This window comes from Etheostoma spectabile, chromosome 16, assembly GCF_008692095.1.
Source record: "Etheostoma spectabile isolate EspeVRDwgs_2016 chromosome 16, UIUC_Espe_1.0, whole genome shotgun sequence".
Taxonomy (NCBI): Eukaryota; Metazoa; Chordata; class Actinopteri; order Perciformes; family Percidae; genus Etheostoma; species Etheostoma spectabile.
Genome location: NC_045748.1, coordinates 18,927,055 through 18,943,048, shown reverse-complemented (window position 1 = coordinate 18,943,048; position 15,994 = coordinate 18,927,055). Strand labels below are relative to the sequence as shown.

The 15,994-nt window shown below is 41.5% G+C and overlaps 2 protein-coding genes across 2 annotated transcripts in view; one reads left to right on the top strand and one right to left on the bottom strand.

Annotated features, from left to right (window-relative positions):
- ermp1 (endoplasmic reticulum metallopeptidase 1) overlaps positions 1–15,714 on the top strand; it is a 16,757-nt gene extending 1,043 nt beyond the window's left edge. Inside the window, exons 2-15 of the mRNA XM_032540107.1 lie at positions 1,813–2,117; positions 4,439–4,566; positions 4,652–4,757; positions 5,272–5,418; positions 5,567–5,659; positions 7,788–8,000; positions 8,119–8,339; positions 9,687–9,861; positions 10,374–10,564; positions 11,301–11,453; positions 12,057–12,259; positions 12,400–12,515; positions 13,274–13,437; positions 14,104–15,714. Coding sequence (XP_032395998.1) covers positions 1,813–2,117; positions 4,439–4,566; positions 4,652–4,757; positions 5,272–5,418; positions 5,567–5,659; positions 7,788–8,000; positions 8,119–8,339; positions 9,687–9,861; positions 10,374–10,564; positions 11,301–11,453; positions 12,057–12,259; positions 12,400–12,515; positions 13,274–13,437; positions 14,104–14,280 — 2,392 coding nt within the window. The 3' untranslated portion in view covers positions 14,281–15,714. The remainder of the gene's footprint in view (positions 1–1,812; positions 2,118–4,438; positions 4,567–4,651; positions 4,758–5,271; positions 5,419–5,566; positions 5,660–7,787; positions 8,001–8,118; positions 8,340–9,686; positions 9,862–10,373; positions 10,565–11,300; positions 11,454–12,056; positions 12,260–12,399; positions 12,516–13,273; positions 13,438–14,103) is intronic.
- The window catches only part of ric1 (RIC1 homolog, RAB6A GEF complex partner 1), a 49,069-nt gene continuing 38,735 nt past the window's right edge, over positions 5,661–15,994 (bottom strand). Inside the window, exon 28 of the mRNA XM_032540103.1 lies at positions 5,661–5,690. The gene's annotated coding sequence lies outside the window, so the exon portion shown is untranslated. The remainder of the gene's footprint in view (positions 5,691–15,994) is intronic.

Sequence of the window (15,994 nt, the reverse complement as noted above, 5' to 3'; positions counted from 1 at the left end):
ATATATATATATATATATATATATATATATATATATATATAATAGGCCTACACGATTAATCAATGCTCTGCCCTACTCCGATTGTTGACAGCCATTAATGAATGACTAAGTGAGAAGCCAATAATGAAAATTCTGATTTATCTTTATTGTCATCCTCGGGTACATAAAAAGTTTGCAAGGCTTCTCTCGTTGTAGGCCTAGTTAAAAAAATAAATAAATAAATAATATCATGTTACAAAAGGAGGTGATTGATCTTGTACTATCACTGATGTGATTTAATGTGAGGACATTTCATATAACATAATAATATGGGCTTACTATCAAACATAAACTGAAAACCAAAGTGTACTCAGTTCTGCATTTCTGCTGCTTTCAGTACTCTGCTAAAATACACAACTTGCGTATTGAAATTAAAACAATTGAAAAAAGGTCCTCAACTTTACAGTGCAACATGTTTGCTCAGATTTGTTATCCCTGTGAGAAGGAGAGACGGGGTTTCTGGTACTGTGGCTGAGCTCTTGAAAGTGCTGGGCGTCGGGATTTGCCATCATTTGGCTGGTTGCTCTATAAATGAGTCAGTCATGCTGCGTTGAACTGATTAGTGCTCTGAGCTGCTTTGCTCACAATCATGGCGTTCATGAGTCCATGCCCTGCCAATCAAGAATTGAATTATGAGCCTGAGCAATAAACAGAGCTTTAGGTACTGCTGTAAAAATGGAATGAACGCAGCAATTCTGACATCTTCAGTATCGTTTGGTACCACCTTGTCACTTCAGAGAAACTACATTTAAGGGACTTTGTGACTTTCTAGAGCAAAAGCAAGGAAAAACAAGCATTTAGTGCTTATAACAGCTGGACTACAAGAAATGGCTTCACCCACCATTGTTAGATGAGCAATAATATTATTTTGTCACCACTGGGAGCATCAGCTAGCACAGCAGCCCTTCTGCTGGTGAAGCTACTCTGGCCTTCTTCAACTGCTGCACCAAACACCAGCTGCTACTTCTTTTATTATTTTTTGGGGCATTTTTAGGTCTTCATTTATTGAGGACAGTTGAATACATGAAAGGGGAGAGAGAGGGGGAATGACATGCAGCAAAGGTCGGAGTCAAACCCGCGGCCGCTGTGTCGAGGAGTAAACCTCAATATATGGGTGCCTGCTCTACCCAGGCAACCAGCAGCTGCTTCTTTTAAAGAGAATATGAAAAACATCAGTTTTTCTGGCCATATCTTGGCTTAATTTCCTGTTTCCATCTCCTCAACTGAGGGAGTCTGTGCAGTGGCAAGGAAGATCAGGTCAAAGTAATACAGAACCATGGCATACTGTAACCTGTCTTAGTAAGGGCAGTGGTCCAAACTCAGACCCCGGCTAGCATAACAAAGATTGGATATACCCGGTGTGTGTGTGTATAAAATGGAAAATACATACGTTAGTTCTAGTCCTATATTTTGTGGGGTCATCTTTGTCACTTTGGAAAGATCCTCAGCCAGTTCACTGTGTGAAGGAGGGATGTCGGCGATGGTGCATCTGTAATATTTAGAAGATATTAGAGAGAAAATTTAGCTTCTGTCACAAACATGCGTATGCAGTTTAGGTTTTGAAACTTTAAGGTGGTTTTAAAAAAAGAAAAACAGCACCGGGACCTCACACATACAATGATTCACTGTTTTTAACAGTGGTTATTGAACTGCAAGACATCAATAACGTTATGTACTGTAATTTAGGCGTAGGCATGGTTTTAAGCACCTTCACAGTTAAACGGCATCTCAATACTCTCTCTCTTTTCACTCTTCCCTCACCTCCTAATCTAGACGGCACTTGGAGCAGATCACCAGCGTCGGCCCTCGGCCAGTGGGCAGCCAGGAGAATGAAGTCCTGACAGTGGGCTACTTATTGGAGCAGATTGAGATCATCCGGGTTGAGACGGCAGCGGGCCCCCATCAGCTCACGGTAGATGTACAGCATCCCACTGGCACTTTCTCTATTGACTTTCTTGGAGGCTTTACCAGCTTCTATGACCGTGTCACCAACATTGTTGTCAGGCTGGAGCCTAAGAGCGGGGCGCAGCATCTCATGCTAGCCAACTGCCACTTTGACACAGTGGCCAACAGTCCAGGTAGAAAAACATTCCACCTTCTCTTGAAGAATTCTGCTTACTTTTCTTCTCTTACTGAAGATTTTGACAGTGATGAATATTGAGCTATGGATAAACAGATTTAGCACTCAGTTTGCATAGTTTGCAGTTTGTACATGCAAAAAAAACATTCAACCACCTGTGTGCCAGACTTGAATTGACAGAAAGGAAAGGACTTTTATTTGAATAAATTAAAGAGAATATACATTTGAACAATAATTCCTGTATATTTGATCAAATCCATCTTTTTCAACTGATTGCAACTTCTCAAATTGGCTGTTGAAATCCCTCAAGTACCATCTTGTTTATCTAAAATGGTGAATCTGTGGTTTCTCATTTTGGGTTTAATTACTGTGTCCTGTCCTATGACCTTTTTGTTTTTTGCATTTTCATTTCAACCACCATTTTTTTAAAATTCTAACCAGCATTGCTCCAGGGTTGGCAACGTCAGTTTGTCGGTTCACCACTATAGCAACTTCTTGCAGCCTCCATAAGCCGCCGAGAGGCTGAGTCAGGGAACAATTGCATGTCTGAAGCGCCGTTAGAAAAGTTCAGATCCACTCCGAGATACGCTTTCAAATATTTATTGTCCAATTGAAAGTAGGAAAAAACATTAAGAAACAAAATCCAGTTAACTGAAAAACACTTGGTGAATGTAGATGTGGAGAAACTTGCGATTAAACTGCAATATAACTTGCAGTCAACAGAAATTGCAAAAACCCAAACTCACCCCCTCTCTCTAGCCTCCGCCATGCAGGTGCACATAGACCAGAAATCTCAGCTAGACTTTGTGTTTATGCTAATTAGCTCATTTTAGCATGCTAAACTAAGATGGTGACTATGTTTAACATTATACCTGCTTAAAATTGTTAGAATGCTGTTGTGAGCATAAAGCTTTAAGCATCTCTGAGTCAGAGTACAGCCTCACAGAGCTGCAACACGGCTGTGCAGCTCTTTACCCCACAGTGTGCACAAGCCATGGGTTTCCTTTCCAGCATGCTAATCCTCAATTAGTTTCATGATGCTAACACCCTTATTTGTGTCCCATGTTGTGAACTGAAGTCATGTGGACCACATGGTGTGACATTTAGCCAATCCAGAAAATGTGGATATCCTTATTGCTTAGAGCTAGACTGCACAGTAATAACAGTGTTTTTTTCTTTTTTCTTTATGCGAGATAGCACATTGTGGTGTGCAGACATACTTTATTTGCCTTGTGTTAATTCAGGGATTTTCACAGTTTCCCTCCACACCCTTGAGCCTTTTGGCGAGATATGTTTTCCCACTTAACACACACACAAACATATTTGTAGTCACTGTTCCATTATCTTTATTGTGACTATTATTGCGTGAGTGTGTGAGTGATTTACTCCTTGACACAGCGGGCCTGAGTTCGGCTCCGACCTGTGGCCCTTTGCTGCATGTTGCCTGCCAAGCCACAATGGGAAAAACCATGTATCAAGGAGGTGTGGACCAGGAAGATACACATACATTTTTATGGCCACTGTTGCTTGCCAAGCCTTTGATATTGTGAAATTCAAACACGTGGTCATGAATAAAGATGTGGCACATTGTCTTGCACATTTTTTTGTCTACATATATGTAATGTACTTACAGTACAGGCAAACACAGTCTGCACAGCAAACTTAAAACTGAAGCATTTGAAGTCCCTTTTTCTAATTTAAAGCTGCAATGTGCACAGGTGAACTATCTAGGCTTTGATTTTTACTCGCCATCTTCTGAACTCTGACAAAGCTTTTAGGGGACAAAGATTAGGATGTAGCTGGGATAAGTGGGAGCAACAGGAACATGAATGGTACCAAGACAGACCGTGAACAGGCTCCCACCCCCACTGCGCACATTCAAACCAGAAAGCTGGGGCACATGATGCCTCATGTTTGGCTCTCTGATCTTTGGTCATTCTTTCCACTTTCTTTGCATGTTTTCTCAGTAAATTGTCTTCTTCACCACTAACCTGTCTAATTGTTCCACATCACATGCCCTGTTCACATGCTCTTTTCTTCTCTTCTCACTATTAACTTTTTCTAAATGCTGTCACCGTTATAAAAACAGTGGGAGCTTGGTTTGTACCAGCTAGCCACATTCTTCACATGTTTACATGTGAGCCTACTCCCTTCTCTTCCCTTCTCAGCTGAATGTGTGTTGCAGCTAATCACAAAGGGTCAGGACAGTTGGGCGATCTGGGCCAAGCCAAGCTTTTGTTGCCTGATACAAATGTGAAAGGCAAGTAGAAGCAGGTTTTTAGTATTATTGACACACAAACACTGGTTTCCTTGTCTTAGGTGCCAGTGATGATGCAGTGAGCTGTGCAGTGATGCTGGAAGTCCTCCATTCTCTGGCCAATCAGTCTACTCCTCTCCGCCATGGAGTTGTCTTCCTTTTTAATGGGGCAGAGGAAAATGTTCTTCAGGTAACATAAAGTGACAAGGTCCTTTTTCCTCTGTTACATTTTTCCCTTTCTCTCTCACCAACTCTTTTGACCTTCTCTTCATCAGGCCAGTCACGGTTTCATTACTCAGCATCCGTGGGCCAAGCAGGTGCGAGCCTTCATTAACTTGGAGGCTGCAGGTGTTGGGGGCAAGGAGGTTGTTTTTCAGACAGGTACTGTACCAAACAAACAAAGTTTGGGTTTGTTTATTGGCCTGTTTATTTCCTCTGGTTTCCTCCTCAAATAAATGCAATGCAGATTTTGCTGTAAGAAAAAGTTGGGAGTCTGAAGCTTGAGTCACTGTTGGAGAACCAGTATCCAGTTTATTATAAACAGTACCAACAGTATATGCCCTTCTGGCAGGCAGCCACTATTCCGTATCTTTATGGATTACTAGCAGCCTGATTATGTTCCCTGAGGGGCCTGTAACATTGTGTTCATATTTTCGACATAATCTGATGCACATACTCACCACTACTGATATGTGTTATACATTGAACAATCTTAAATGCCTACATCACCAAAACCACAGCTAAAGGTAAAGACAGCAGGAAACAGGGTTATATAATCCTCATGATATACCTTCTTCTACAGAATAGTTATTCTTTGTGCTAAAACCTAGGAAAGTGAGACAACGGCCCAATATAGAAAATATCCTACAAACATATTCTTCCTGTTCTCCAAAAGGTCCAGAGAATCCTTGGCTGGTCCAGGCCTACGTTCATGCAGCCAAACACCCCTTCGCCTCTGTGGTGGGCCAAGAGGTCTTTCAGAGTGGCATCATCCCCTCTGACACTGACTTCCGCATCTACAGGGACTTTGGTAACATCCCAGGTAATGCTGAATAATCTTCACAATAGTCCTGTGGTTTACAACAGAAATGCAATACAACACAATACAAAGCAACAGTTTTTTTTATTTTTCTCACTCCTTTTTTATCTTATATTGTGTGTATACATCTATTTCATTTTTTTTTTTACAGGCATTGATCTGGCTTTCATTGAAAACGGTTTTATCTATCACACAAAATATGACACTGCTGACAGGATCTTGACAGACTCAATACAGAGAGCAGGTACGCAGCACACACACACACGCACATACACCTGCATCAGTGTAAACCTACATGTACTAAACTTCAATGGGTGTCATCTTGTGCTTTTATATGACACTCATTGCACATAGATTCAGCGCATGTTAGCTGGTGGGTGTGTCTGACTGTTAAGGAGAGTGTGGTCACTGCAGCAGTAGACTGGTGTGGTAGACACACCTGCCAACGTTGTTTTAATGTAACGTAAAAAGAAACAAGGAAAAAAACAAATGCTGACCCCCAGTTTCAGACTGGTCAGCACTGTGCTAATCTCATTACTCCTGAGAACTAATAAATGCTTACATACAGACTCGTTGCACTTACCCTCATTTAGCTCGTGCACCTGTGTTGCTGAATAATTTTCTCTTTACTTAGCAGAGAATCCAGTCAGTCAGCACTAAAAACCTGAGACAGAGGCATATTTCCCCTCTCTCTCTCAGCAGCTACTGGACATCTCTATCCCCTTATTCTGTCTACAGTGACTCACATGGAAAGGCATGAATTATTAGAGAACAAAAGTGAGATTTCAGAGGTAGGTAGAAGGTATTTTTAGTCTGTAGAGAAGGAGGCAGAACAGTTTTGTAAGGTGGAGAGAGTACATACAGCACAGGGACAGCGAGTAAGGAGGATACACCAGTAGCTCTGCTCTGTATATGCCTGTGATGAACACAGCAGGTTTTTAGCCTTAACTGCCTAATTCAAATCTCTCTTTACAGCTTTACCTTTCAGCAAAGTGAGGGAATGGTGCAAGGCTAGCGTTGATGTAATGTAAATTCACTTTAATAATTGGTTAATAAAATGGTTATGTATGTTTTTGTTTTGTCATAGTGAAATTCAGAAAAGAAAAGTTATGTGTAAACCACAAAGCAGAATCATTTAGCTGAATAGTGAACCCAACATGAACAAGTAGATGTTCACTCAGTACATTCAGTTCACTTTCAAAGCCACATTGAGCCTACCAGGCGGAAGAACAATACAGCTTTGTCTTATGTGTGCGTGTGTGCTCACGTGTGTGCAGCAAATAGGGCAGCACAGAAAGAAAAGAGATGAAACTCGACCTCGGCTGCAGCAACCCAAACAGCAACTTCTTACTGAGTGTTCACAAAGACAGATTTCTCATCTTCATTCAACATCATGATTGTAGCCAATTTATGGAAAGTCCTCTATGTGTCCCATATACAGGTGTACAACTGTTGTATAAATATGAGAGGCCATTTAGACCAATAATCAGACTTAACCTCACACACACACACACACAAACTACACACATTACACGCTTCGGCACACCACTGCTCGAGGGCATGAAACATCATCACATTATACTCTCCCACAAACACTCTGTAGTAGTGCATCTAAGACAGACAATTGTGTTTGTGAGTGAGATTGTGCATCTTCTCTCGCATATCCCTTTATGTAATGGGAAATAAGAGTATAGCTGTAAGTTTGAGAGAATAGTAGTATATGTCAAAGAAAATGAAGGGGAGCATTATTTTATGTGTAAGGGGGTGTAGAAGTGTGTGTGGGAGAATATAGTAACCACATATGTGCAGGATAATAAGACCATTTGTTAGAGCAAGTATACTTTAAAGCCTGAATTGAATTACATGCATGTTCATATACTGTAACCAAAATAATAAAATCGGATTCAATTTAAAAATAGGTGGTTGTTTTACTGATGATTAAAGCAGATTGTAAGGCTCTATACACAGTAACAGACCTTCCATTTACTAGTATCTTGTATTTAGTATTTGCATTGCACCCCGGATAAGCGGACGAAGATGGATAGTGTCCAAGTCCATATGGTCTTATTGCTGCTTATTGTTTTATTGCTGCTGTCTGAGTAGTCATGTAGGAATGACAAAGGCCATTACCTCAGTGTAGCCAAAAGAGTGAACTCAGTATTAACTCCCTAGTTTGTCTATTTCCATGAATTAATGTCGTCCCCTATCCAGTCCTGGTTTTAAGTTAGGATCATGTCCTGCTTATACTGTCTGCTGGTAGAGCTGATATACTCCTGCTTCAAACTGCTGCAGAAATCAATGCAGCTTAATGCAACAGAGCTTTATTGTGTTACGTTTCAGCTTTGAACCTCTTCACTTTGAAACTTTTTCAGGCGATAACATCCTGGCGGTCCTGAGGTACCTGGTCATGTCAGACAAGTTGGCCGATTCCTCGGAGTATCGTCACGGCAACATGGTATTTTTTGACCTGCTGGGGGTAGTCGTTGTGGCTTACCCATCCCGTGTTGGCACCATCCTCAACTACATTGTAGCCACAGCCACCTTCCTCTATCTGGCCAAGAAAGCCTCACGGCCAGGCAATGGGGGTAGGTCACCATTTCCTGTGGTGGATGCATGTTGGGGCTTGTGTTAGGCCCCACAAGTTGTGTTAAGGCCTAACAACTCGTTAGGGCTTTATTTACCATTTATCTCCATGTCTCTCAGGTGGCCGATATGTTCGAGATCTGGCCTGTGCTACAGGTGTAGCAGTGCTGAGTTGGTTCGTCACCCTGCTGTCAGTGCTGATTGTTGCCCTGCTTGTCACTCTGCTGGGCCGCTCCATGTTTTGGTACAACCACTTCTACGCCTCCATCTGCCTCTATGGGGCTGCTGCCACGGGCAAGATGATCCTCATTCACACTCTGGCCAAGAACTTGTACTACGGAGTAAGTGGAGTTGTATGGCTCACTGTAGGGCTTTATTTTAAAGGTATAGTTTTAGGAAACATTTTGGCTAAAAGGTTTATTTGCTTTTTTGAAAAAAGCATCAATCCCCACTATAAAATCCACCGCTGCTTAACTCTTTATGCTAAGCTAATCTAACCATCTCTTGGTTCCAGCTTCATATTGAAGAGGCATTCTGTAATCTGAAATGAAGCAATGTTCAGCTGTTAATAAATAAATAATTAACATTTTGAATCAGCTATTAAGTATATCTCTATATACTCACCCCCTGTTAACTGCTGAAGTAACCTCTGCGGTACAAGTACCCTTGGTTGAGAGTCACTGTTCTGGTTTAACCACAATGGTAACACAAAACTCACCTCTTTGCCTACAAAAGTAAATGCAAAGTAGTTGAATTAGAAAGTGCAGTTGTAATCCCACATCAATCAAGACCAGAATTGTCTGTACAAAGATCCTAGTGGGGTTTTATTTGCATGGCAGTGATGCGAGACCATACACTGCTGTATGGATTTGTATTGTGTTTGTGTATGTGATGGGCGTCTATATAAGAGCTGGTTTGCAAGCCTGTAGACTTTATTGTCCCCAAGGGGAAATTCTGTCACAAACACTTTACATTACAAAGTAGCAGTGATTTATCTCGGTTACTTGTTGTTGGGCTACTATGGCTACAGGCACCAGGCTTTTGCTATTGAAAGTTCTCTTGCAGCTCAGGGTCCTATACTTGAATCCAGAGGGCAGAATGGTGAAATGGCTGTTGATTGGGTTTGTGTTGTCCTTTTGCTATTGTGTTTGTGTGTGATGGCCTTAAAATTGAGATCTAAAGAGGAACCCATTGCTATTTCTTTTGTTTTGGCTACGTTAAGATGGAGGAAGTTATGCTTACACCACTGGGAAAAATGTACAACAGAGTTGTGGTGGTCCATTACACAGTTATTGTCCGTCTCAGTCAAGCCATGATGTTCACATTCATTTGATTAAAAAAAGAACTTCCTTGTGTACATATGGATGTTGTTGATATTTATAATTAAAATGATGCATTTCAAAGGCTGCTTATGTGATCAGTGTACATGCCACCACATACTCCTAAATTGATTTTTTTTTTAAAGTAGTTTTACTAGTACTTATACTTTTAGTACTTATTTTATCCCAAAGTTAAAGTTTTCCTTTTTGACAACGCAACAAGAAGAGTTTTCCTCAACTGCACATCAGCTGATTTCCCACTTATCAAAGTAACATATAGCCAAAATAAAACCCCACCAAAGTGTCTAATCCACACATGCATGCATATCCCTTGTATGTTTATCTGTTGAGTGTGTGTTTTCCATGCAGGGTGTCCGTTTGGTGGAGCTGGGTGATCTCTACTTTGACGTGAGCTTGTTGCTGTGGTGCTGTGGGCTGGTGTGGATGACACTACAGGGCCTGTGCTCAGCCTACGTGCCCATGCTAATGGTGGCCTTCCCCCTGGCCACCAGACTGTTGCTGGCAAAAGAATTTAAACACAGAGGTAAACACTCAACTCAACTTTATTTGCAACGGATGTTTATTCATATGCAAATTTAAAAAATATTAGAAATTTGCACATGGATGGATGGATGGATGGATGGATGACCTCAGTTGGAAAATTAAGGTGTCTTTGTAGCCAGGTACCTTTTAAAAACAGTCACAATACTATTTATACAGTACAATACAATATGATCACAATACAATGCAACACAAATGACAAGACAAGTAAGGAAGTAGAACCAACTTGTGGATCAACCTGGTTGATTATTAATAACTGGTATCTCTTATAGTCAGATTTAAGAGATACAAGTATAGTTATGTTCTTTTTAAAAATAATCGCACAACTACTTCCGCAACTTTAAGTGCCTACCAAGTTCAACACTCTAAAAGTGTAAGCCCCTATCTCATTGTATGATGTTTGGGTTTGAAAGGGATTCTCATCAAAAGATTATTGATGGTCAGATCCTTGGCTATTTCCGTTTGTTCTGACAAACCCTCTCCATCTTTCTGCAGGAGCGTCCGTGAAGTACAGTGTGCTCTATATGTTGGGCCTGACTTTGCCTTACGTCCACTTCATGTTCCTTATCTGGGTGGTGTTTGAGATTTTCACACCCATCATGGGTCGCAGCGGCACTGAGATACCCCCTGAGGTGGTGATGGCCTCTCTGGTCACCCTGGCAACCATCTTCCTCTCTTCCTTTTTTGTGAGTACTACCGCATTATGTACAACCACGAATAACAGTGGTAGAGCGGTTGCCTGCCAATCGGAAGGTTGGTGGTTCGATCCCCGCCCCTGCAGTCATTGTCGAAGTGTCCTTGGGCAAGACACTGAACCCCAAGTTGCCCCCGGTGCTGCGCATTGGATTGTGAATGTGTGTGAATGTTTATCTGATGAGCAGGTGGCACCTTGTACGGCAGCCCCGGCCACAGTGTATGAATGTGTGTGAATGGTGAATGTTTCCTGTAGATGTAAAAGCGCTTTGAGCAGTTGTTAAGACTGGAAAAGCGCTATATAAATACAGCACATTTACATATCAACAGTATCAGCTTGAACCTTGGGAGTGTATGCAGGATAGAATACACATGACCAAACTGAACTTGAACACAACTGAACACAAACTTGAATTGTGTTGATCAAGCTTCTGGCAGCAATGCTTTCTTTTAGCAGTTTTTATAACATGAATTGTTAGACTTTAGATAAGCAAACCAACAACTGTGTATAGTTGACCGACTGAGGCAGTCATAGTACATTTTATGCAGATCTTACAGATGGTGGCTTAGGTTTTTTTGGGGATATAAATCTTAATAGAATTTTTTACGTTTTTTATTTGAATCTGTACCGTTTCACCAAAAATGTTCTCACGTTTGTTTTAAATTTAAAATGACTGCAGTGTAGATTGTTCCTCCATTCCAGTAACATATTATATTTCTCCGTCTCAGCTGCACTTCATCTACTTGGCACGGAGCACTAAGTGGATCCTGGCTGGTCTGTGTTCAGTATTCATCATCACTTTCCTGTTGATGTCCTGTGGGCTGCTCTTTCCTTATTCTGGCAGTCCAGACAGCCCGCGGCCGAAACGAGTCTTCCTGCAGGTTCGAAGTCACAACACGCACACAGAAGCACACAAATGTACACAGAAGCATCTGCATTTACTCTGATTTCTGCTAAGGAAAGAACATAGAAATCCCTCATACACATACATCTTTCTCTTTAATGGATGTGAGTCATTCCTTAAAAAAATCTGTATATTTGTCTTTTCTGTTTTAAATATATTTTACTAGTTTTGTTAAAAAAATGTTATGGTGAAAGTGGGAAGAATCCAACATAAACACTTATAATGCTAAGAGAACACAACTTCTGCAATTATCTTGCAATCTTTTTGTTGGCCTCAACTGACTATCCTGCAATGCAACTCCTGCTTGCATGATTAAAATCTCTTGTTTGGAGCAGGTGAATCACAAAGCCCCAATATGGCGTGTTTTTTGTAACTGGTACACACACACCCTGATCTCTCCATTTGTTTTCATGATTAGATAAAAGTGCAATGATTCCACTTCTTCACCTGCTGATATAAATCACAGAGAGCCCCATTAAATCATTCTGTCAAGAGCAGAAACTCACTGTAAAACGGCTGTAGAAGGAAAATGTCTGCTTAAAAGAAGCAATTGGGAAATGTTTTATGTGCCCTCCTGCAGCACACAACGCGGACTTTCCACAATCTCCAGGGTGAAGTGGAGAGCCAAGACTCAGGTCTGTGGATGAACAGTTTTGACTACACAGGCATACAGCACATCATACCCCACATCCCTGAGATCAACGACAGCGTTCGCACTAGCTGTCGTGAGGACCGGCCCTTCTGTGGTTACCCCTGGTTCCTACCGTTGAAGTTCCTCAGCAAGTCAGTAACACAGCCTCTCTGTTGACAGCACTGTTTCCATACTCTTTGTTTTCATTCTCTTGATGTTATTGTCTTCCACGTATAGACTTTTCATACTTTTATATTCTTCCTCACCTCAAAGTATTTTGTTGTATTTGCAGAAAGAACTGGTACCTTCCTGCTCCGGAAGCGTCTCCCAGCTCACCGGTGGAGTTCAGCCTGCTGTCCAGGGAAGAGACCAGCTGGGGGACGGTCAAGATGGTCTTCAGTGTGAAAGGTCAGGGTGTGGCCAAATACTACACTAAAAACACAAATTCTTTCTAGGACTTGTATGCAGAGATAAGAGACAGGATTAAAAAGACATGCAACTCGACACCAATGTCACAGGACTACAGTTGGACTTGAGCCATGTGACCAGTGCAGAGGAATGCTGGGTGATGACAGCAGCATATTTACTGAAGGAGCATGCAGAGCTGGCCGAGCATAGTGAAAATCTTCAGTGAACCCATTAATTTAGATTTAAATTAGAGTTTACATCAGCACTGAGTTTATATCTGTGAAGACACTTTGAATCATTCAGTTATTGATTGAAAGTTTAGCCGTGATCTCAAAAAACATTAGTTGACAAAATATCTTCACCACAAGCTCCATTTCGTAGCTGTTCTGAGGCTTTCAATTATCCTAACAGATCTTCCTCTGCAGATGGAGTTTGCCCAGTTGTGAAAGAAAAGTAGATGTTTTTATTTCTCTAAGCACAAAACCAATAGCAGTTGGGCCTGGAAAAAAACTACATATACAGAACAGCTACATTTGCATGCTATGCCTGCACATACAAGTGTTTTTATCAAGCCATTTATTACTGTAGTGCATTAGGTTTTCGGGCTTCTGGTGCCAAGCCGTTCTGTAACCATTAAAGTACATCCACTGTCACAGATATAAACTATCAGTAATGTGATGCTTTAATTTATCAGCTGACTGATCTGGATGTGTATCTGTACATATATTTTAACTTGTGTCCTGTCCTGTCCCATGCAGGCCCCAGCCACATGTCCCTGTATCTGAAGCCTCACCGAGGAGCCAGCCTCTCCACATGGTCCTTCGGTGACGGGACGCCTCAGTTTGACCTGAGCGGAGAATATTTTGTCTTTTATTCCCACGGCCTTGACTCCCCCACATGGATCTTCTGGTTTGAAATACAGGTACCGCAGCATAAGGAGTACTTTTACTTGTAGCCAGGTTACCTGTTTCCAGTCTTTTATGCTTAGCCTAGCTACCCCTCTTGTAGCTCCAACTTCATATTTAGTTTACAGACATGAGAGAGATATCTATCTTCCCATCTAACTCGAATAATCATATTTCCCAACAGTTCAAACTGTTCCTTTTTAAAATTGTTTACCTTGCCCAAAATGTTTTATAAATCATCAGTTGCTGCTGCATCTTTGAAATCCAGCTTAGTATCCAGACAGATGCTGAGGTTTTTTTATGTCGTTCTTTTCATTCTTCGCATATTTGTTTTTCATCAGAACTTCACCTTGCCTCTGTCAGTGATCTCAGTAGGAGATTAGCTGGCAGGAGACCGTTGGATTGTGTTGCAGTCATGTGAATATCTTTAAACGCCCCTTTTTCAAGACTTCATTTTTGATTGCATTAACAATTGCATGGGTTAAGACAGACTTGATGACCTTTTAATGAGTCTTTTCAAATCTGTTGCATAAGGTCAAGCACATGCAGGATAATCAAGCTAAAGACAAGGGGCCCTTTCTTAGAGCCTGGAAAAACTGCTGGTCTGGTTCTGGTGCTCTCACATGTTAACAGTCTGTGCTGACATTCATGGTCTAATTTCTTTCTTTCTCCCCCTCTGTCAGCCTCCCAGGGACCCGGACCCAGCTGGCCCTGAAGGGATGATCTCTGTTGCCATCTCCACCCACTATTTCTTCGGTCCAGACAGTAGGACTGCTCAACTGGAGGACATCCTTCGCAGGCTTCCCACATGGGCTTTTCCTTCGTCTTGGGTCAGTACCTACGACATGTACCGATACTGAGGATGCCACACATCACAGAGGCCAACGCTCACCAAGCTGAGAGCTGCAAGCTGCAGGGGCCCCCAAGAAAACATTTCAAGGAACAATACTGAGGACCAGCCCTGACGCCTTTTTTCTTTCTGACACAAACACACACTCTAGCACACACACTCACGCTCCCTCCCAGCCTGCCTGCCCGAGAGACTCCCATCACTGGGTCAGTAGGTCTAGTAGCTAACCGAGCAGGAGGACACGCTGAGACACACCAGGTAAGCTGATCAGACAGCTTACAAATTGACAAAACTGAACGGCCGACACACTGGCCACCACTAGCCTCATACCCACTCCTGGGTTTTTTGTTTTGTTTTTGGTACTTAATCTGTTGTGCCTTTGCTTTACTAAATACATTTCACTCCCCTCCTCACTTCCTCCCTTTCTTCTTCTCTCATGCTTCCTGAATGAATAATGTTGCATGGCTACTTCCCTTGCATTCTCTTTATGAGGAAACCTCTTGTGCCATGCTCATACTAGATGTCTCTGACTTCCTCTGCAGAAATTACACCACCACTATCTGCACTGTAGGTGTAGTGACATACTGATGGATCTGTTTGGGAGGGGAAACAAATATCTCTTTTGTTCGACTCCTGATCCGACTTTAACTGGAAACTTTGAAAGTCACTTTGCATTTAACAAGTTGCTCTTCATCATTTCTCAATTACACCAATGATGTGCAGCAAGTCATACCCCTGTAGCAGATTGTTGGCATTCCTGACATGACAAATTCATGTAAGGAATGCCAACAATCTGCTGTAATTGTCAGAGAATCTGGTATGCAGAGGCAGAAAACTGTGCCTGTTAAACTACAGCTTCCTGTCCTTTTTAGAAGGAGGAGTCACTTTCTGAAGATTTCATGCAGGGCAAAATTCAGGGTCTTACATTTTTTAGCCTGGTGGGTTCAACCGATGTGTATTGATTTTGGGTGCAATGAGACCAGAACTCTTGAGCGTGACTGGGTGTTAAACCAGCAATGCAACTCCACACTCATTAACATTATCAGTATCAGTCAGCTTGTTCTCTCTCACATTATTTACATTTGCAGTTACTGTAATATGTCGTATTAATTCAAACTTGACTTCTGCTCTGTGCTACAACCTATCTCCAGCAGCGCCAATGAATGTCTATTTCATATGCTAAACCAGGAATAAAGAAAACGATCGGAAGATAAAAAGATACCGTAAATAAGTTAGTTCTGACCCTAAAGGAAAGTCATCCAGTCTGCATATCTTGGCTGCAAATGAAGATAAGTTCACCAGACCTTGATGCATTTTCAGTTAATTGTACCACTAAAATGGCATCAAAACAGAATAATGTAGCTTCATTTGAAACCAGTTAAAAGAAACACAAATGTGCACATTTTCAACGCTATAGCAATAAAGATGATATATTAATCCAAGTAGGGCTGGGCGATATGAAGAAAATCAAATATGACGATACTTTTGACCAAATACCTCGATATCGCAACGATACTGTGGTGTTGACACTTGGTGCTTTTACAAAATATTGACACAATGATATTTTTGATAAATAATCATCAGTAATGTGGATATAATAACTATGTGGGTTAAGGCAAATAATAATAAAACCGTTACAACAGTCTGGTAAGTTAAGAAAATGACATCACTTTACTGTAATTCAACCTTTAAAACCAGGGTAAGACAACACTTATGCCATATTA